The 22,548-nt window shown below is 36.7% G+C and overlaps 4 protein-coding genes and 1 pseudogene across 4 annotated transcripts; 4 read left to right on the top strand and 1 right to left on the bottom strand.

Moving 5' to 3' along the window:
- The first annotated feature begins 1,510 nt into the window (after positions 1-1,510).
- Positions 1,511-3,047, top strand: AGP9 (arabinogalactan protein 9). The gene is made up of 2 exons (XM_085712053.1): positions 1,511-2,261; positions 2,749-3,047. Exons 1-2 carry the CDS (start codon positions 1,653-1,655, stop codon positions 2,827-2,829), a joined length of 690 nt encoding a protein of 229 aa, XP_085568179.1. The 5' UTR covers positions 1,511-1,652; the 3' UTR covers positions 2,830-3,047.
- Positions 3,048-5,343: 2,296 nt separating this feature from the next.
- LOC146918820 (complex 1 protein, LYR family protein) lies at positions 5,344-5,911 on the top strand. The gene is made up of 2 exons (XM_085712052.1): positions 5,344-5,608; positions 5,693-5,911. The coding sequence occupies exons 1-2, from the start codon at positions 5,414-5,416 to the stop codon at positions 5,744-5,746; spliced, it is 249 nt and encodes an 82-aa protein (XP_085568178.1). The 5' UTR covers positions 5,344-5,413; the 3' UTR covers positions 5,747-5,911.
- A 9-nt stretch (positions 5,912-5,920) lies between these two features.
- LOC146918819 (uncharacterized) lies at positions 5,921-7,760 on the bottom strand (annotated as a pseudogene).
- A 10,666-nt stretch (positions 7,761-18,426) lies between these two features.
- LOC146918818 (uncharacterized) lies at positions 18,427-20,010 on the top strand. The gene has a single exon (XM_085710535.1). The coding sequence runs from the start codon at positions 18,427-18,429 to the stop codon at positions 20,008-20,010; it is 1,584 nt and encodes a 527-aa protein (XP_085566661.1).
- Positions 20,011-21,557: 1,547 nt separating this feature from the next.
- On the top strand, positions 21,558-22,471 carry LOC146918817 (uncharacterized). The gene is made up of 2 exons (XM_085710534.1): positions 21,558-21,791; positions 22,094-22,471. The coding sequence occupies exons 1-2, from the start codon at positions 21,558-21,560 to the stop codon at positions 22,469-22,471; spliced, it is 612 nt and encodes a 203-aa protein (XP_085566660.1).
- Positions 22,472-22,548: the final 77 nt, after the last annotated feature.

Below are 22,548 nucleotides of genomic sequence, written 5' to 3'. Positions count from 1 at the left end.
GTATTGCCTAACAAATTCTATAATTGTAACCTTTTTGGAATGCAAACTATGAGGCTTAACATGTAATATTGGGGTACTACCAATATTAAATGTGAACTTTTATAAAAGCCAAATTTTTGAGTTTAATTTAATAAAAAAATTGGACCTAAAAATGAAATTTTAAGCTAACTTATCGCAGATGAACTTTTTATAATATTTTAAACAAGCATGTTAAAAATCATTAAAAGGATTAAAAGTTTATGCACCATTAAACAAATTTTAATTTAATTAATATGGACTAAAACTACGTGCTGAAAAAAAAAGTATATGGACCAAAATATGTTACTTTTTTTATGAGGACTAAAAACGAAATTGACTATATTTTTTAGGGACCAAACATTTATTTAACCCAGAAAAATGAATATGTTCCAGGATAAAAATTATTAATTGTTGGATAACACGTTTGAAATACGAGAATTGATGCAAGAATATTGTGTAGAAAATTTTAAGTTTTAGTGTTTTACACTTTGTGTCCGTGTGTGGTATGCACATCGTTCAGTATGTAGCCTATTGTCGGCTGTAACCCACATAATATTAATTTATGATCATGTGTCATGTATAATATGGACGACGTGCAGTCCAATGTCGACCGTTTTCCACCCGTGCGACGCACGGGCAACACACTAGTTATTAAAACAAATGTAAGACCTAATTTACTTTTGAAGAATTTTGAGTGATTTACTCAACACCTAATGATATAATCAGACAAAGAGAAATGCTACCCACAAAGTAATTTTTACTCTATTTGCAAATTTATTCATGTAATTAATTTTCGTTGTTGAGTAATCCATTCATAATTCTTCAAAGTCAACGTAAAAAAAAAAAACCTAAAATAAAACTTGATATATAAGGATAGTTATTCCACACATGTTTCAAATACAACAACAACCTTGTTGTCTTGCCATAAACAAGCACAAGCAAACTCAACACAACCATATATGCATCTTTAAAATCATCAATCGATCTAATCCTTTTTTCGAGCCTGAACTCCACACTTGTTGTGATTAATCCATACTTTTTGACTAGATTTTATCCTAAAATATTGTTAAATTAATAATGTGTAGAAGAATTGGTTAAGCAAAATTTGATGATCCGATGATTTTTACAGTTGACACTAAGAAACTGAATTTACATGTGTTCCCAATTAATGCATTTTTTGAACGCAAAAGCCATTCGTGTGTTTCTTACGTCTGAATGTTTTGGCCACATATCCAAAGAGGCACACAAATTGATGTTTGAACATGAATTGAATTGAAATTTGAGGCAGTGGGATCCACCAGGGGTGAAAGAGGTCATTGTTAGTTGTTATTATGTCGTTTGTGACATTCCATTATCGGTTATCACAGTGAGATTAAGCTGGAAATGTTTGGTAGCTAGTAACAAACCTCATGATCATGATATATACATACATAATTACATATACGGAACCTATATCCTGCCTATTTAACCTCTCCCATGCCAACAAACTCTTAAGTCTTCAACTCACTCACTCAATCTCTTCTCTTCTCTTCTGCTCTTTTGTGACCTGCCAGTTGCATGCGCAGGTTATATAATTAAGCAACTGAAATTAAGATCGAGCAATATCATATACATTATAAATCAAGACAATTAAGATGGGCACACATCATATAGTTTTGGTGGTTGGTTTGATCTGCGCTGTGTTTTCCAGCGTAGGAGCCCAACAAGCTCCATCCACCTCCCCAAACTCATCTCCAGCACCACCCACTCCTCCTGCTAATACACCCCCAACCACTCCTCAAGCCTCCCCTCCACCTGTTCAATCTTCTCCTCCACCCGTGCAGTCTTCTCCACCTCCAGTTCAGTCCTCCCCTCCACCAGCTCAGTCCACTCCCCCTCCCGTTCAGTCTTCTCCTCCACCTGTATCCGCTCCACCACCAGTTCAGCAATCTCCTCCTCCAACCCCACTCACTCCTCCACCTGTTCAGTCTACTCCACCACCTGCATCACCACCCCCTGCCTCACCTCCACCATTCTCTCCTCCCCCTGCTACTCCACCTCCCGCAACTCCACCTCCAGCAACTCCTCCTCCGGCACTCACACCTACTCCCCTCTCATCTCCGCCAGCAACTACTCCAGCTCCCGCTCCTGCCAAGCTTAAGAGTAAAGCCCCTACATTGGCACCTGTACTCTCGCCATCAGATGCTCCCGCTCCCGGACTCTCTTCTCTCTCCCCCTCTATCTCTCCATCTGGTACTGATGATGTAAGTTCACTTCTCTCTTTCTCTCTACTTGATCACTACTAATTACTAACTAGGTTTTTAATATTGGACCTAACACGTCCTTACAAAATCAAATTGTAAAGTAACGGGTACCATGTCATATTAATATTTTTTATATTAGATCTAACTCATTCTTTGTAAACGTGTTTAATAACATGATGCGTGCATCTCTCTATAAAGGTCTTGGTATTTTCAATACTAATAAGGTTGATCCCCATATCATACACAACCCCTTTAGTTTGACTCATATCAAAGCTTTATTTGGAGATCAAATATATTTCGGTTCGGAAATGTATATATTGCCTTTCCTAATTAAAAAAACATGTTTAAGTATAAATTAATTAGCTTCCTTTTCTTCTACTTTATCTATTTTCTAGCCAAATTTTGTGTGCGCGCATGGTTTTGATGCAAACAGATAGTAAGTTGTTAGACTAATTAAGTTTTGTGGGTATATTATATTGCATTGCAGAGTGGGGCAGAGAAGTTGTGGTCACATAAGATGATGGTTGGATTAGTATTTGGATGTGCTTTCCTGTACTTGCTGTTCTAGATCGACACCTCTGTCTTCTCTTCAGAACTCAGATTGTTATTTTTACCTCTATATATTATTATTTTCTCGATGTGATATGGGAGTTTACTACATACATTACATTGTTTGCATTCTTGAGACATTCATTTCAGGGGAGGTTTTGTATTAATTGAGGACACTTATTTTGTATCTCACTATTCTATTATAGTTTATCCATCCATTCGTTGCTTTCTTTTGAATATTTTATCGATTACATTTTTCTGTTAATTCTTCTAATATAATGTTTCTATTTCTATTTACATTTACGTAGTTCTGTAACGTGGGGAGACTCTACAACAGGAACCATTAGATTAAAACTAAGTTGTTTTGTTCTGTGCCCTTTACCACAACCATGTTTATATTCTTATTTCTCTTCACCTGCTAATCAAAACTTTAACAGCTGCAACAAGCACCGTAATTATTGCAACTACATTCTCCTTCATTTTTTAGCACCGAAAGTTGCATAATTAAGGCTTCAAATGCACAAATTATAGTGCGGTTCCTCTAAAATTTGAGTTGTAGGGACAATTTTTTTTGTAAAAACCGTCAATAATAAAGAAGCAAACGTACAGTCAGCAGACAACAACTATAGCCTATAGGTCCCATTTGCAATTGTGCCCAGTTTCATAATACTAGGTTGATTACGGTAACTCGTTCTCAAAATAAAAATAAAAATTACGATGACACAAAAATAATACTCCCTCCGTTTCAAAATGAGTGTCGTTTTAGGTGTTAACACACATATTAAGAAATGCAATGATTAAGAGAAAGAGAATGGTTATTTTACCAAATTATCCTTATTAACTATTGGTTAGTTTTAAAAGTAATACTTTGGAAGTAGTGTGCAGAGTATTAATTAGAGGGTACAATTGAAAAGAAAAAGTTATTATTGCATTGGAAACTTAAAGCGATACTCATTTTGAAACAAATTTTTTTGGCTAAAGCGACACTCATTTTGAAACGGAGGGAGTAACTTAAACAAGTTAAAGGTCCTCGCAAGTCAATAACGGTTTACTTTTTTTTTCTTTTCTTCCCTTTTTTGAACAATCCTGATTGTACCTACTAAATCCTAATTGTGCAATGTTAGCATGTTACTCCCATAAAATTTTTAAACTGAATTTATTAATATAAACTTCTAAATACTTCAGAGTTTGGTTGAATATCGATACTTCCCATAAGTAAAACTTATTTAACATTTGAATTTATTTAAACAAATTGTTATAAAAAGATGTACCAAAAATAATTAATATAAAAATGTGACAGATCATTGATTGATTGTGATATGTCTGGTGAGACATTGATGAAGGTAACACTGATGGAAGATGCTCCGGTTCGATGGCAACGAGTCTCTGCGGTGGAACGAATGGTGTCTGCAGGCACGTTAGCACTCCAATGCTCAAGTCAGTATTGGAACTAAGAAAGAGTGTGTAAAAAGTGTGGGAAAAGTGAATCATACCTTCGGGGTGAAGTTATCTCACCCTTATATAGGCATGTGTGAGAATAACTGCCTCCATGATGTGGGGGGCGTGTGATTAGGAGACAGTTGGATGACACGTGTACGGTATCTGATTCACAGAGGCGTACTCCAGTGGGGTAAGGCGTACTGATACTGATATATTCCTTCAGACGATGCGCCTTAGTCTGGTGGACGTTTAGTCCACATGTCACAAGGGGATTGACCTTCTGACCAGTCCAGAACATATAGGATGAGAGATACATACTCAATCAAAATTCATGAGTACAGGAATGTTCATCTTTTAAATAAGTATTTTGATATATGTTTAAAGAATAAATAGTCAAATTAATCCCTAAATTATATGGTTTTCATCATTTTGGTCCATAAACTATTTAAATCAACTAAAAGATGCCTAAACTATATCATCATCCATCAATTTGGTCCCAAATTGATGAAAGAGTGATGAGAGAATGATAATTTAGGAACTAAATTAATTGTTTATTATATTTTTATATAAACCAGTGAATTAATAGAATTGTGAGATTAAACTCTCTTTTGATATTAACATGTCATTTTAGTGAGTTTCACAATATATGATATCGTATTTTAATTCTACTTTATAATAATATATTTAAATATGTGAAAAATTAATGTACACTATTAAGTTTAAATTATTGAAAAAGTTAACAAATTTATAATTTAATTCAAAATATGAAATTTAATATAACTATAATAATAGTGATTAAAAAAATTATGCATATTTTAAAAGATATTACACTTCCAAATTATTATCCATTTGAAAAAAATATTAGGTCCTTTTTTTAAAGAGTAGTGATATTTTGACATCCATTTGATGACAACTTTGTTGACAACCTTGTTTTTCTCACTTCTTATTGGTCAAAAACAATGGAGAGAGAAAAAGGAAGAGAGAGGATAACAACATCATGTGAGTATGAGAAAGAAAGTTGTCTAAAAGTTGTCAAAAAATGGTTGTCAAAATATCATTTCTCTTTTTTAAAAGAGAAAAGAAAAAGGTAATTAATGAGGTTGACTAGTTAAGTTAGTTGGAAGGAAGGAAGTTTGGAAGGGAAAGGAGAAGAGTTAGATTAGATGGAGAAAGCGGTGAGAGCATACGCAGAAGTTCTGAGACTTGTGCGGCGTTTACCAAAGGATTCAAGAGGTTATTATGCTAAGTACGCTCGCGAGAACTTCGTTAATTACCGTGAGGTTGATCCTTCTGATTCCACTACTCTCCATGATCTCTTTCAACGTACCTACACTCATTCTCTATGGGTTCTTCATAAGGTTCGTTTCACTCATTCATTTCTGTTTATGGATCTTAATTGATGATTGATTACTCATAATATCACTACTGCAATGCTACTGCAGTATTCGGTCGATGAATCTGCCGCTGATAAGCTCAAGGTGATATGTTGCGGGTAGTGCCAACATCTGTGTACCTCAACTGTTTGTTGTTTTTCCTCACATAACAATGCTGCTTGTTCAACATTTATTATAAGATTCTCTATTTATTTATTATTAATTCCAACATTTCCTAAAGAATGAGTTTCCATATCCTCGATTCAATAAGAGTTACCGCCGTGAGTGTATATATACAGATACAAGTGTGTTTTTTAATTCTAAATTGAATGCAACATATTCGATATTGATACTTCTCCAATTTTAATGTATCCGAGCTTTATAGCTTCGAGTAGAGGCATAAGTTTAAAACAAAGGGTTAAATCTGCAATTAGGCGAATTGAGTCTTGATCCATTTAATTGTTAATTCTTTTAAGAGTCCTGCTAACTTTTGCTTAAGGAGGATAGTTGGATTTGGGGAGCATATGAGAGTGGTGTATTCACGGTGAAGTCAACATATTTTTTGTTGGAAAGAAAGTTTGTGGTAGACGATAATTTGATGGATATCTGGAAATAGTGTTCCATTATCTTTGTCAGTTGTCTAGTCTTGACATTCTAACTAAGATGCATGGTTTTCCTGCCTTTGTAATTCTCCTCTCTTGGCAATGGCCCTAAAACTACTCGAAAGATGAGTTGATCGTTGATCCACAAACGAAATACCACACAAAAAATATTAGGCTCACGACCGCAAGCAGCCACATAATCAAAAGGTCCCATCTCATGATAAAAAGACCATTTTCCTGCATCAAAATCTAAAATGTAGATTTCAAATCTTTTATAACAAGCATCTTTACACACAATGCAAGAAAGACAATTTCCCATCCATACAAATTTCGCAAGAGGACGATGATCCATTGGCACAGGGGGAAGTGAAATTTCTCCAACATTAGTTTCCTTGTCATTTGTCAATATACATGACACTTATTCCATGCATAGTTATCCAGTAAAGACAATTGCCTCAATTATAAAGCAGTTGCCAAAAATTATACCATGGTCATCGAGCTTCTTTTCTAGCTATTTCTTTCCACAAGTTATCTATTCCAATTCTCAGCACATAGAAAACATACCAAAAAGCACCTGAAACCTCTAGGATATCTATGAAGAACAGTTTGAATTTGGCAGTGTGAGGAACACGTGCTATAGTAACTTGACGCACAAGTTGCATTCGCTTTTGTGAAATGGGTAAAGGAGGAATTCTAAGCCAGCACTTGATAATGGGGTTCACAACAAAAGTTCGTGTAGGACCCTGAAAAAGCAGCAATATGCCATCACAATTACCAACTATACTTCCCATTCTTGGAGGTGTTCCCAAATCAGTTCTTTCAAATTCAAATTGGCCATTCACATTGTCTTTAATATCCAAGAAATAAGAACTATTTTCTGAGGTGCGATTTTCAACGTAAAGACCAGGTTTGGAACGTGCATGGCGTAGGCATGACTCAGCAAAATGGGAGCTGCGGATAGTAGCAGCCCAATGTTTGGAAACATACCTCGCAGAGTTAAGCAAACAGTCTAGAGGAACCAAAGTAAGGATAAGTCTTCAGGAAGCAGCGGCTTTGAAATCACTTTACAACTCTTCCACTATTGGAGTTTGGCTTCTTCTTGTCATGTGACTTGGAGTATGTGTTTATGGATTTAAATCTCTTGCTTCTACATCTTCTTCCCATTATTATTATTAAGGTTATCCTGCATGCATAATAAAGTATAGGCCCCAACAAACAAAATGTCAGTTAAACCATCGTCAATTATGTTAATAACCAATTTTAATTGAAATGTCACCTCCTAAACCGCGTCATTTTGTAATCTAATATAGTTAGGTTCTATCTGTATTTGTTGGAACACTAGTTAAAGTCTAGTGAAAAAATTGGAAAGAAAGAAAACACTATGAGAAACTAGTGTGTGGGTATGTGACTTAAAAATGTCCCACATTGGAGAGTCACCCCAACTAGTAAGTGTTTATATAAGGGTGGGGTGACCTCCAAGGGTGTGCCCTTGGGGTACCCATTTTTGTGAACGGGTGAACGCTTACAAAATACATATATCACACGCGCGGCGCCGCCGTCGGGCCGGGCTTGGGCTTGGGTCGTGGGTTGGAAAATTGATATATATTTTTTTGTCACTTGAAACTTCCGGATAATTAATGTGTTACATTTCGACCCGATCCAAACCAGTATCCAGAAACTTCCGGATATTTCCAATTAAAGAAAACGCGTTTGCATTGCTTAAGGATTAAGCAAACTTAATCCCCAAGTCACGCGTAAAACGCGTTTGCTTAAGGATTAAGCAAACTTAATCCCCAAGTAATTCTCGCGAACTCTGCCTATAAAAGGAGAGCTCCCCCCACTCATTCTTCACACCAAAATCTCACAGTTGATGCTTCCTGTGCGATTTTCTCTCTTCTCCCTTCGATTTTAAATCGTTCTTCTTCTTCTACTCCTTTCTGTCCCATCGGTTTCGAATAGAGCGGCTGCGTACCGTATCGAGTGGCTTCGATCATACGATTGAACCATACTTTGAGGTGTAATTCTCGAGCGACTATATACTGTGCAGTATATACTCGTAACAGTGATCTGGGCTGTTTTATCCTGGAGACGGCGTGGTTGATAGTCTACCTTGCACAAACTAGGGTAGTGCCGCGAAACGTCTTAAAGAAAGCGACCTGGTCGTGACTCACCCAGTAATTTCGTTCGGTATAATTTTTAAATCGAAAAATAACAATTTTAAGACGTTTCGGAAACCATGAATACCAACAACGAAATTACTGTATCTGGAACAGCTGTCGATTTCAACAAACCGTTTAAGTTTCACGGCAGTAACTTCAAGCGTTGGCAAACAAAGATGATGTTTTTTCTAACTACGAAAAAGGTTGCCCACGTCTTGAAGGATAACATACCCGTGATACCATCGATGTCGGTTCCTATGGAAACGACTAGTAACGGTAAGACAGCAGTGGCTACAGATGCTTCTATATCTGCAGCAAATGCTGAGTTGGAAAGGCTTACTGCCGAACATGCTGAAAAGGTGAAACAGGCTGAAAAGGATATACTCCTCTGGAAAGAAGAGGATTACCTGTGCAAGAATTACATATTGAACTGTCTTGCGGATCATCTATATGATCTGCATCTGATTCATAAGACAGCTAAGGATGTTTGGGATGCTCTTCAGAATAAATATAACACTGAAGAGGCTGGCTCAAAGAAATTTGCTGTGAGCCGGTACCTAAACTATAAGATGAACGACGAGAAATCTGTCGAAGAACAATCTCAGGAGCTTCAGAATATAGCTCATGAGATTTTTGTTGAAGGGATTCAATTACCTGAGCAGTTTCAGATTGCTGTGATAATTGATAAACTGCCCCCTGCTTGGAAAGACTTCAAGAATGCCCTTAGGCATAAGACTAAGGAGTTTTCTCTTGAAAGTCTGATTACTCGACTTCGTATTGAAGAAGAGGCAAGAAAACAAGAACTAAATGAAGAGGTGTTTGCTGTCTCGCACAGCAACACTAAAAAGAAATATGTGGGTGCTGTTCTGAAGCCTGCTGGCAAACAATTCAAGAATCAGAACCGTCCTGCAAATAAGAATTCCAATCGGAATAAGAATGGGAACCCTCAAAAGGCCCCAAGAGCTCAACCATCAAAGAATGAACCTGCTCAACCGTTTAATTGCTACAATTGCGGACAACCAGGTCATATGGCACGAAAGTGTAGAAACCCATCCACTAGACCGGCTCAAGCTCAGGCTCACTTGACAACAAATGAGGAGCAGCCGTATATGGCAATGATAACTGAAATCAACATGGTGGGTGGATCTGATGGTTGGTGGATAGACACTGGTGCCTCTCGCCATGTCTGTTATGAACGTGCTATGTTCAAGACATACACTGCTGCTGAAGATCAGAAGGTGCTGTTGGGAGATTCTCACACCACTGAAGTTGCTGGAACCGGAGATGTGGAGCTGAAATTCACCTCTGGGAAGACTCTCATATTGAAGGATGTGCTGCACACTCCTAGAATTAGGAAGAATTTAGTTTCTGGTTTTTTACTGAATAAGGCTGGTTTTGAACAAATCATAGCATGTGATATGTACTCTATTACTAAGGATATGGTTTTTGTTGGGAAAGGGTATGCTATTGATGGTATGTTTAAGTTGAATCTTATGAATAAAATTTCTCCTTCTGCTTATATGTTGTGTGATTTTAATATTTGGCATGCACGACTCTGTCACGTTAATAAACGAATCATTTCTAATATGAGCAATCTCGGTTTAATTCCTAAGTTATCTTTGAATGAATTTGAAAAATGTCAATTTTGTAGTCAAGCAAAAATAACAAAAGGATCTCATAAATCTGTAATAAGAGAAACCGAACCATTTGAATTAGTACATTCTGATATATGCGAACTTGATGGTAACTTGACTAGAAACGGGCAAAGATACTTTATAACTTTTATCGATGATTGCTCTGATTACACTTATGTGTATTTAATGAAAAACAAAAGTGATGCGCTTGATATGTTTAAAAATTTTGTCAAAGAAATTGAAACTCAATTCAATAAAAGAATCAAGCGCTATCGTAGTGACAGAGGCACTGAATATTTATCACACACATCCAATGAGTATTATAAAGAGCACGGAATCATTCATGAAACAACTGCACCTTACTCTCCTGAGATGAACGGTAAAGCGGAAAGAAAAAATAGAACCTTTACCGAATTAGTAGTTGCCATCATGCTTAATTCTGGTGCAGCGCCTCATTGGTGGGGGGAAATTTTATTAACTGTTAGCTACGTGCTAAATAGAGTACCTAAAACTAAGAACAAAATTTCTCCTTATGAAATTTTGAAGAAAAGACAACCTAATTTGTCTTACATTCGAACATGGGGCTGTTTAGCCTATGTAAGGGTTCCTAATCCCAAGAGAGTCAAACTTGCAAGTAGAGCCTATGAATGTGTATTCATTGGGTATGCCTTGAACAGTAAAGCATATAGGTTTTATGACCTAAAGGCTAAGGTGATCATAGAATCAAATGACGCCGATTTCTATGAAACGAAATTTCCCTTTCTATCAAGAGATAGTGGGGGTAATAGTGGGGGCGCAAACATGAACACTACACCTGATCACAATCCAGTAATCAGAAATAGTGATGAAAACATCATAACTGATGTTACAGAACTTCGAAGAAGTAAGAGAGCAAGAACTGCTAAAGAGTATGGACCTGAATATGTGGTCAATACATTAGAAGAGGATCCATCAAATCTCAAAGAAGCTTTGTCTTCCTTGGATGCAGACTTATGGCAAGAAGCCATAAATGATGAAATGGATTCTCTACAGTCTAACGATACTTGGCACTTGACTGAACTGCCTCCAGGCTGCAAACCAATAGGTTGTAAATGGATTTTGAAAAAGAAACTGAAACCTGATGGAACTGTTGACAAATACAAGGCACGCCTTGTAGCCAAAGGTTTCAGACAAAGAGAAAATATAGATTTTTTCGATACCTACTCACCAGTCACTCGAATCACATCCATAAGGGTACTAATTTCCTTGGCTGCTGTTTATAACTTGATAGTACACCAAATGGATGTGAAAACTGCTTTTTTGAATGGTGAGCTGGAAGAAGAAATCTATATGGAACAACCTGAAGGTTTTGTAGTCCATGGACAGGAAAGCAAAGTATGTAAGTTAGACAAATCTCTGTATGGTCTAAAACAAGCCCCTAAGCAATGGCATGAAAAGTTTGACAACTTAATGATTTCGAATGAGTTCAAAGTGAATGAAAGTGACAAATGTATCTACTACAAGTATGATAAAAACATTTGCACTATCATATGTCTATATGTAGACGATCTACTCATATTTGGGTCAAACATTCCTGCCATAAATTCTGTGAAATCACTGTTGAGTAACAACTTTGATATGAAGGACCTAGGAGAAGCTGATGTAATTCTTGGCATCAAGATTACTAGATCAGATAAAGGAATTTCCTTGGATCAGTCTCATTATATTGAGAAGATATTAAGGAAATACAACTACATTGATTGTAAACCTGCAAGCACACCTTATGATCCAAGCGTAAAACTTTTTAAGAACACTGGAGATGGTGTTAGACAAACTGAATATGCGAGCATCATTGGCAGTCTCAGATATGCCACTGATTGTACTAGACCCGACATTGCCTATGTCGTGGGACTCTTATGCAGATTTACAAGTAGGCCAAGCAAGGAGCATTGGCATGCTATTGAGAGAGTCATGAGATACCTGAAAGGGACTATGACATTAGGACTGCATTATCAAAAATATCCTGCTGTACTTGAAGGGTACAGTGATGCAGATTGGAACACCTTGTCGGATGATTCCAAAGCGACCAGCGGCTATATATTTAGCATAGCTGGAGGAGCTGTTTCTTGGAAGTCTAAGAAGCAGACCATTCTGGCTCAGTCCACAATGGAATCTGAGATGATAGCACTAGCTACTGCTAGTGAAGAAGCAAGTTGGCTAAGATCCTTGCTAGCTGAAATCCCTTTATGGGAGAAACCGTTACCAGCTGTGTTAATTCATTGTGATAGTACCGCGGCTATTGCAAAGATTAAGAATCGTTATTACAATGGTAAGAGACGACAGATAAGGCGAAAACACAGCACGATTAGAGAGTGTGTCTCGAATGGAGCGGTTAGAGTTGATTTTGTACGTACGAATGAAAACTTAGCTGATCCTTTGACGAAAGGACTTAATAGAGAGAAAGTCCGAGAAACATCCAGTAGGATGGGACTAATGTCTATAGCCCACTAAATGATGGTAACCCGACCTATATGACTGGAGATCCCAAGATTTAGGTTCAATGGGTAAAAACAAGTCATGAAGTGGTAGAACATGCTATGAGAGAAAGAATATAGAAAGCATGATCCTGCAGCGAAAGAAGGATGAGTTAATGGTAACTCTTAATGAGATCTATACTCTAATTGAGTGGGGTACACAGCTACAGGAGTACCCTTGATAGACTCACCTATACGAATGTGGAACTTAGGCCGGTCCTATGGAATTTTGAGGCAGAATTTCTAGAGCATTCGTTAAAACCGGGATACACGTGCAGGGCCTTAAAACGCACGGGCTTTTAGAATACACCTATGAAAAGGTTTGTGTGTGGATTCTATGTCTGAGATAGAGTTCAATGCTGTAAGCAACTCTTGTTAAATCAGAATACCTTCCACTATGCAAAGGTTCAAGTTGTTAACAACACCTTTGTATATTAGCAAATCTTATGGAAACGTTTTACGTTATTTCTCGAAACCATTTTGAAGTCAAGTGGGGGATTGTTGGAACACTAGTTAAAGTCTAGTGAAAAAATTGGAAAGAAAGAAAACACTATGAGAAACTAGTGTGTGGGTATGTGACTTAAAAATGTCCCACATTGGAGAGTCACCCCAACTAGTAAGTGTTTATATAAGGGTGGGGTGACCTCCAAGGGTGTGCCCTTGGGGTACCCATTTTTGTGAACGGGTGAACGCTTAGAAAATACATATATCACACGCGCGACGACGACGCCGCCGTCCGACCGGCCGGGCTTGGGCTTGGGCTTGGGTCGTGGGTTGGAAAATTGATATATATTTTTTTGTCACTTGAAAATGTTAAATTAATTAATTAATTTTTCATTATACGAAAGCGTTCGCGTAACAAATTAATGTGTTACATTTCGACCCGATCCAAACCAGTATCCAGAAACTTCCGGATATTTCCAATTAAAGAAAACGCGTTTGCATTGCTTAAGGATTAAGCAAACTTAATCCCCAAGTAATTCTCGCGAACTCTGCCTATAAAAGGAGAGCTCCCCCCACTCATTCTTCACACCAAAATCTCACAGTTGATGCTTCCTGTGCGATTTTCTCTCTTCTCCCTTCGATTTTAAATCGTTCTTCTTCTTCTACTCCTTTCTGTCCCATCGGTTTCGAATAGAGCGGCTGCGTACCGTATCGAGTGGCTTCGATCATACGATTGAACCATACTTTGAGGTGTAATTCTCGAGCGACTATATACTGTGCAGTATATACTCGTAACAGTGATCTGGGTTGTTTTATCCTGGAGACGGCGTGGTTGATAGTCTACCTTGTACAAACTAGGGCAGTGCCGCGAAACGTCTTAAAGAAAGCGACCTGGTCGTGACTCACCCAGTAATTTCGTTCGGTATAATTTTTAAATCGAAAAATAACAGTATTGATGGAACATAATGGAATGAAATAAAGAATGAATAATACAGCAGCAAATACAATGCACAGAGTGTGAGGTAGGCTATACAGATCAAACGTCACCATTTGATGTTCTATCCAACTAATTATTCTTATGTACTATTAGAATAATTAATTTTTAATGCAATGGGAATATTAGACGAACACAGATGCGTAGAAGAAAACCCAGCATAATTTTAATAATAAAACAACAAATTGATTCCATCCTCGCAGATTTGGGGGATAAGTGGTGGGATGAGATGGAATCAACTGAGCATGAATTCATTCCATTTCATCATCAATAGCTATAGGGAAATAAAAGCAATTTTACCTATAATAATCTACGAGATTGTAGTAAGAGAGAGGATATCTTCTTCTACCCTGTGCCTGCCGTCTTTTCCACCCTCGTCGTCTCTGTCTCACGGTCGCATTTCGCATATTTTTCCTTTTGTTTTGTTTCATTTTTTTATTTATGTTTTTTTCCTTTCTTTTATTTTTTGAATTCTATAATCCAAAATATAAAAATCCTTATTTATTAATTTTGTTAAGTCTGCAGCAACTTAACCTAATTTTTTCTCGCTCATTTGCTTTATTAGGTTTGCAATTATTTAACCTAACAAATTCTATCTAAAAAAATGCATTGCACACCAATTTCATTCCTATCCGCTTGCCTTTTTTTTTGAAGAAAATATTTTCTACCATATCAATGATCACGTATGATCCTTCTATTTTATACTTTTTTTTGGTCAAGAATTTTACAGTTTTTTTTTGGATTTTTTTTTTAATTTCATGCCTTTTTTTTTTTGACATCCTTATCCTTATTTATTAATTTTGTTAAGTCTGCGGCAACTTAACCTAATTTTTTCCCGCTCATTTGCAAATTAGGTTTGCAATTATTTAACCTAACAAATTTCATCTAAAAAAATGCATCCACCAATTTCATTCATATCCTCTTGCCTTTTTTTTTTTGAAGCAAATATTTTCTACACTTTTAGGTTTGCAATTATTTAACCTAACAAATCCTTATTTATTTAACCTAACAAATTATTGAACCATATTGCGTAAAAAAAAAAGCTTATGAACCATATTTGTTTTAAACTATTAATCAATTTGTGATTGCGTAGTTTATATTTCTCTCAATTTGAAATTATGCAGTTTTTTATAAGTGTGATTGTTGTTGCCTATTTATAATATCTGAAATTGCCTCTTTAGATTTATTGTGTGAAATATTATTGATTTTATGATTGTATTTGCTTTTGGTGTACGTGAAAAGATATACATGGATTAAAACCCAGAGCTTATGGTTGTTGCATGAGATTAAAGCCTATAAAGTTAGGACAGAATCATATATGCATGAGATCAAAGCCTCTGAGTTAGCAGCATAGAAAAACAAGTTATTTTAGGCATTTTTGGATTGTCTTATTTTCGAACTTATGAAAATAGGTAATGCAGGTAAAAAGGTTTTTTGTTAATTCATAAGTACTCACTAACAAAAATTGAATCTTCATAAGTTGCATTTTTTCATAAACTACCTCTACACAAAAAAAGTGTGCCATCACTTTGAATTGAAGACTCTATTTCTAGACTTTTAGCCCATGGGTCTTATCGTTTGTAATTGACACCAATATAACTAATATTACATATTTCTTTTTATTTTGGTCAAATAGTCTCATGACTTTCTAGCCACTAGACTGTTTGGCTAATATATATCACTTATTAATGTCTTTTAAAGTCGATAGGACCCGTGCGTCGCACGGGTAAAATGTCTAGTAGAATTTAAACCTCTAATAAAAATACGGGTTATTGTTCTTCTCTTATTAGTGTGGTTTGCTTCTCATGAACTTAACTCGGTTGATAGAGACAATGCACAATATATGCAAGGTCTGAAGTTCGAACCTCGGACAGACGAACACCATAAAAAAAAAAAAAAGTGGTTTGTTATTTACATCTTTTTAACCAACACTCCCTCCGAACCACCCAAAATTCAAATCTTGCTACATTGTGCATATTTTAAAGAAAAATGCTAAACATCCCGACAATGTTTTATCCCGAAGCATCCCGAATGATGTGTCAGTGTTCCTATCTATGCCACGTGTTTTCTCTTGTGCAAAACATCTCTTCTTTTTTTTTTTTTTCTTTTTCGGATTTTCATTTATCTTCATCCTCACTTTCTTCTTCTTCCCACTAAACATTCATTAGTAAACTATTCCTACAAAGCTCTGCTTTTTCTCATATGGGTAATCTTATTATCCATCACCTTGATTTGGCAACTTGGTATCATAAAATGAAGTTTTATTCTTCAAAGAGAAGTGTAAATGTGATCCAGAATTGCAAAACCATATCAATAATAAGAATATGAGGTTGAACCTCCCAACAAACTCTACTGGCTGGCTGTTATATGAATAAATTTTCTTGTAATCAAAATCCATGTTGATTCACACAGTTTATTTGAGAATTCAGAGTGCATATGTTGCTGGTAGTGTGTTACTTATCTAGCGTGTTAAAATACATAGTAAAACGGCAATCGTGAAAATTCACGAGAAAAGCTTTCGTGAGAAATAGCACTGCTCTATTTTAAATGAAGTTGTTCGAGTTCATCGTTTTAAATATTAAGGAACCTTTCTTTGATCAAACTCATATATTCGATCCAATGAAAAATAATTTTCTCTATTATAACTAATGAATCACTCTAAAAAAATCACGTCATGAAGTCACACTTGATTAACTTAATGGGTTAAATATATTTTTGGTCTCTATAAATATACCAATTTTTTGTTTTAGTCCTCTAAAATTTTCCTTCAACTTTTAGTCCCTATAAAATTTTCAATCTTCACTTTTGGTCCCTCCGTTAAAGTAAACTCATATGTACAATTCATATTTTTGAATAAAACTTTGTAGAAAAATTTATAATATTATAAGAATCACTCCCAAAAAAATTTAGAATTTCTTAACAAAACATGATTTTAATATGAATTTATATTTTTTTATGGTTAAAAATTCATATTTAATTTATGTTTGGTTAAAAAAATCTTTTTTTTTTGGGAAAGATTTTTAAGATATTCTGTATAATTTCATTAAAAAAAATACTAAAATTAAATTTAAAATAGGGACCAAAAGTAGTCATTGAAAATTTTTATAGAGACTAAAAGTTGAAGGAAAATTTTAGAAGGCCTAAAACGAAAAGTTCATATATTTATAAGAACCAAAAACATATTTAACCCTAACTTAATTATTAGTCAATTATAGTTACATTCCTCTTTCACAATTTGAGCCCGTTTGTTACGGATTAAAATAAAAGTGATTTTGATATAAAATAATTTAGAGATTATATGAAAAATCAGAATCTATTTTGCGTTTGTTTACTATAATAAAAATCACTTTTTTTTAAACAAATAATCTAGTGTGTTTGGATACAACTATATAAAAGGGATTTTTTGTTACAAAATTAGTTCAATCTTTTAAATTATATTTTCTCTCTCCTCTAAAAAAAATCTATTTTATTTTAAGCTGCTCCTTACAGCTTCTCATTTGAAGTTGTTTTTAGATTATTTTTAGATTCTGATTTTTTTAAAAATCTGTAACAAACGGATGCAAAACTCTTAAAAGTGATTATTTGTTTAAAAAAAGTGATTTTTTTCTTAAAAAAGCTATAACAAACGGGCTCTTTATCTTTTTCTTCCCCTTCTACTAAAGGGCTTTATCGTAAAATACACTATAAGATAACAAATTTCCTTTCTCAATGTAAAGAACTTTTAGCAAATTTAGTGTGTGGGTTTAGCTTTGGATAAAATTGATTCTGACAGAATTGATTCTGACATAATTGATTTTGAGAGAATTGATTTATATTTGGATGCAATAATGTAGAATTGATTAGAAAGATTGAATGTTGTTTGAATAGTTTTGATCAAAATTGTTTTTGAATGTATAATTACTAAAATGGACATAGCTAAGTACAAATAAATAGACATATGTGAATGTGTGTGTAGAACAATACTGAATGTATATATATTAATTATTCTAAATAAATAAATAAATTTTATGTATATATTAATTTAAAAAATGATAAATATGATCATTAAACCTTTTTTTTGCATAATATTTTTTCATATATTTTTTTTTATAAAATATATTTTTTTAATTTTTTTTGCGATGGTGAGAGTACTAATTTAAGGAAAATGAGAGTTAGAGAGCGTGAGAGAGAGAGAGGCGGTGGTTATGGCTATCGCCGTAAATCACCGCGCCGGTTTTCTTTTTCATCGGCTGCGAGGTATGTCGGGGGGGATGGGGTTCCAGCCAGGGAGGCACAAATTGGGTGGGATGGGGGAGATTGGTCTGAGGTTAGGTCTAGACGTCGGAAAGCGAACGGACCGGGACAGTATGGACAGGACAGGCTCGAGGGTTTCAATCGACAGGGAGGATACAATGATGAGGGTTACGGCAACAGAGGTTACAGGCATCGCGACAGAAGCTTAGGATCAGAGGACTGGTATGGTGAAAAGGTTTGATGATCATCGTAGGGTTAGGGTTGATGGTTATCGTCATTGGCATAGGGAACGATCAGCAAGCAGCGTTTCTGGTGGTGACAGTGTATACCGCGCCTGGCATGATGGTTCACATCCACATAGGTTCTCAAGGCAATATCAGTATGACGCAACTTCAATTCAGTCACGTGAACAACAGGTTACAAAACCAGTTACTGGTATTTCTTCTAAACCAATTGCTTTTATTGCTTTCTATATATCAAACTTCCCATCGGAGTTGTCTTATGTGGAGTTGCGTAAGGGTTTGGAAGTATGTGGAATTCTTTCAGACATTCATATATCTCGCTATCTTAATGTCAGAGGTCAGTCATATGGTTTTGCACGCTTTGCCAGTGTCAGGAATGTTGAGAAATTATCTGCTGCTCTGAAAAATGTGATTTTCGGTGATTTTCGTTTGCATGCTAACGTTGCAAAATTCAATATGTTTGATAAGACTGTTAAGAAGGAGGGGGATATGGAGGACGAAGGGAAGAACAGAGTTGTAGAGGGAGTTAAAATTAAAAGAAGAGGTGATGAGGGAGGAGAGAGGCCGAAGGTGTTGAATAGGAAGGAGGAGTTAGAGAAAGTGAAGGTGGAGGCCATTAAAACGGAAGAGGAGAGGGAGAAAAAAAGAGAGAGAGGTAAGAAGGTTCCGGTAAAGGTGTTGGTAGGCGGGGTGGATGTTCCGATTGTGCTAAAGAAGGGAAAAATTGCTAAGAGGGGAGACATAGTTGTAGGGAAAGGGATGGGATCGGTTGTTGGTGAGGAAGGGTGTAATGATGTGGCGATGGTAGCTAAGGAGAGGATCTATAGTGCTGTTCCGGAAGACATAGCATGGGCTAGTAAAGGCTTAACGGCACTTATTCGTAATGGGTTGACGGTTCCGACTTTTCAACAAATTATTATTGATATTGGTTTGGAGTTTTTTCAAGTGTTTCCTTTAGGTTGTGATAAGATTTTTCTGCAAGCTATTAATGAGCAAGATTTTACGTCTCTTTTCAACAAAGCTTCTGAATTTTTTAATGAATATTTATATGATTGTCGGCCTTGGTCGAAGGACTATGAATTATTATATGAAAGAGATGCTTGGGTTAGGTGTTATGGTATAACGTTGCATGCTTGGAATATTCGTTTTTTTGCCTTGATCGCTTCTTGCAAGGGTAGACTTCTGAAGGTTGATGAGTGTACCGTGAACAAAGTTAGATTGGATTATGCCCGCCTATTTATTACTACATCCTCATTCAATGAATTAAATGGGGTGGATGATTTTTATATAGATGGTTCAAAATTTACAATCCGTTTAGTCAAAGATCTTGAGTTCGGTTTAGCGGAAGACGATTGTCTGGTGGAGTATGAGGCGGAAAATGTTTCTCACTATTCTGAGCCCTCAGGTTTGGATGTCAATGAGCCTTTGGTGGATACATTAGTTGATCAGTTACAGGAAGAATGGTCAAAAGGAAGTAAGTATGTTTCTGAAAAAAAGGAGAAAAACTTGAAAGAAGCGGTGAAAAGACTAGAGGAAGCTTATGTGGCTGCAGGTGGGGGGCGCTAGAAATGACGTTGGAGGTGATAATATTCCTCCTCCAGGTTGGCAAGAAATAATGTCTCAAGGTCCGTGGAGTTACAATGTTTGTAAAAAGAAAGGGTTGGTTGTGGGGGAAAAGACTGTATCTACTTTATCTGCAAAGGAAGCGACATCCAAAATTATTTCCAACAATAATATTAAGTATGGTTCTAAGAGTGACACATCTTTGTTAAATCTGAAACGTATTGCTAGACTCCCTTTGAAAGACAGGTACAGGTTGATCCGCGCTAGGCATGGCAATGGGGCGGGGTGGGGACGGGTTTTACCTTCCCCATCCTCATACCCTATTCTCATATACTTACCCGTTACCCTACCCATACCCAACGGGGATGAGAAATCAAACCCCATCCCCGTCCCCGACGGGTTTGGGGATCCCATCCCCATCCCCGTAGTGAATTATTTTTTAATAATTTTTTTCCAACCCCAATGGCAATTTTGTAAAGCATTATGTTCCCTTTAACATTTCCTTAACATAATGATTTGGTTGCTCCTTTAAAAATCAAAGACAATTTTTATAACATGGGAATTATTAAACCAAATAACATAACATGATCTAGGGTTGTGTTTCCATTTATATAAAAAAGGGTAGAAAAATAATAATTTTTTACATTTGGGACGGGTATGGGTATGGGTTCAGGGTGGGTACATATAACCTCGTTACCCGTCCCATACTCGTGTTTTGAAATCGGGGAAAACCCAAACCTATACCCAAACCCAGTCAAAGCGAGGAAAACCCGTCAAATCGGGGTGGGTTTGGGCGGGTACCCATGGGGACGGGTATTGTTGCCATGTCTAATCCGCGCTATAAAAAAGTTAAACAGAAAGAAGTCTGCTTCTAAGGTCTCACGTTCCTCCAAAAGAGGTGTTTCTTTGTCTCATGGTTCTAATTCTTCAGGGTCTTCGACTAAGTATACAAACTAGTTGGCTTTACATGGGAAATCCAATGATGTAACAGTGGATGTTGCGGTGGTGGGGAAGGCTATGGGGGTTAAGATAGATGTGGACTGTTCTAATAAATTTGATGTGCTAGCTAGGGGTAAGGGTGAGGGTGATAAAAATGTTAAAGAGGTGGAAGGGGCCAAGGGGCCGAAGTTGGGGGAGGAGGGAGTTTGAGGGTGGGTTGTGAGGGTGTGGGGCGGTGTGGTTGTGGGAGTTGGGGTTTTTTTTTTTAATGAAGCTTATATCATTTAATGTGCGGGGTTTAGGAGGATGAGAGAAGCGGAGGGAGGTTCACAGGTTGGTGAGGGAGAAGAATCCTTTTGTTTTTTGTATTCAGGAGACCAAGCTACAGGTGATTGATGATTTTATGTGCCGCTCGCTGTGGGGATCTGAGCCCTACGGTTTTTCCTATCGTCCTTCTCTAGGGGCAGCAGGGGGTATTCTTACTCTTTGGAATTCTAATGAAGTTGATGTTCAGGTATCTATGAGCTTTGAAAATGTTTTGATCATTAAAGGGCGGTTTATTAAGAGTGGTGTTGCTTTTGCCATCGCCAACGTGTATGCGCCTTGTGACAATGGGGGGACGCGTGCATCTTTGGGAGAGAATAGCGGCTTTGATTGTTAATGATGTTGGGAGTGCCTGGTGTGTGTCTGGTGATTTTAATGCCATCCGTTCGGAGGCCGAAAGGAAGAGTAGAGTTATTGGCGGTTATCCTGAAGACTTTCCAACTTTGAATAATTTTATCGATAGTACCGAGTTGGTTGATTTGCCTCTTTGCGGGAGAAATTTCACATGGTATATGGGGATGGTTTATCTATGAGCCGACTTGATCGTTTTGTTTTATCAGAAGGCTGGTTATTATCTTGGCCCAACTGCTTTCAGGTGGCTCTCCCTCGTTCTGTTTCTGATCATTGTCCTATCTTATTGTCCGTAGATGAAGCTAACTAGGGACCAAGACCAAATCGCATGTTGAAATGTTGGTCTAAGTTACCTGGTTATAAGGATTTTGTTACGGAGCAATGGCAATCTTTCCAAGTCACTGGGTGGGGCGGCTATGTTCTCAAGGAAAAATTAAAATTAATTAAAGGAAGTTTGAAACTGTGGCACCAGACTCATACTCAGAATCTTCAATCAAAAATTCTTTCTGTAAAAGAGCGCCTATCTGTTTTGGACGTCAAAGCGGAGGAGCAAGATTTAGCGGATGATGAATTGGAGGAGGTTCATTTTTTGCCGTCTGAAGTTCTTTCTTTATCAAAATTTCATGCAAGCATTCAATGGCAGAAATCAAGGCTTAACTGGCTCCGTGAAGGTGATGCAAACTCTAAATTCTTTCATGGTATTATGACTGCAAGGCGGAGGGCGAATGCTCTTTTATTTATAGATGTCGACGGTGCACGAGTTGAAGGGGTTGCAAATGTTCGCGGTGCTGTTTTTAATCATTTTCGACATCATTATAAGTCGATTAATGATACGCGTCCAAGTGTGTAGGATATGGTATTTAAGACCTTGTCTGTCGAGGATGGTGGGTCTTTGACGGGGTTATTTTCAGAAGACGAGATCAAGCA

Source organism: Medicago sativa, chromosome 5 (assembly GCF_051527215.1).
Source record: "Medicago sativa cultivar Bolivia chromosome 5, Bolivia_mono, whole genome shotgun sequence".
Lineage (NCBI taxonomy): Eukaryota > Viridiplantae > Streptophyta > Magnoliopsida > Fabales > Fabaceae > Medicago > Medicago sativa.
The sequence above is the reverse complement of the archived record's forward strand: the minus strand, read 5'-3'. Positions and strand labels throughout refer to the sequence as shown.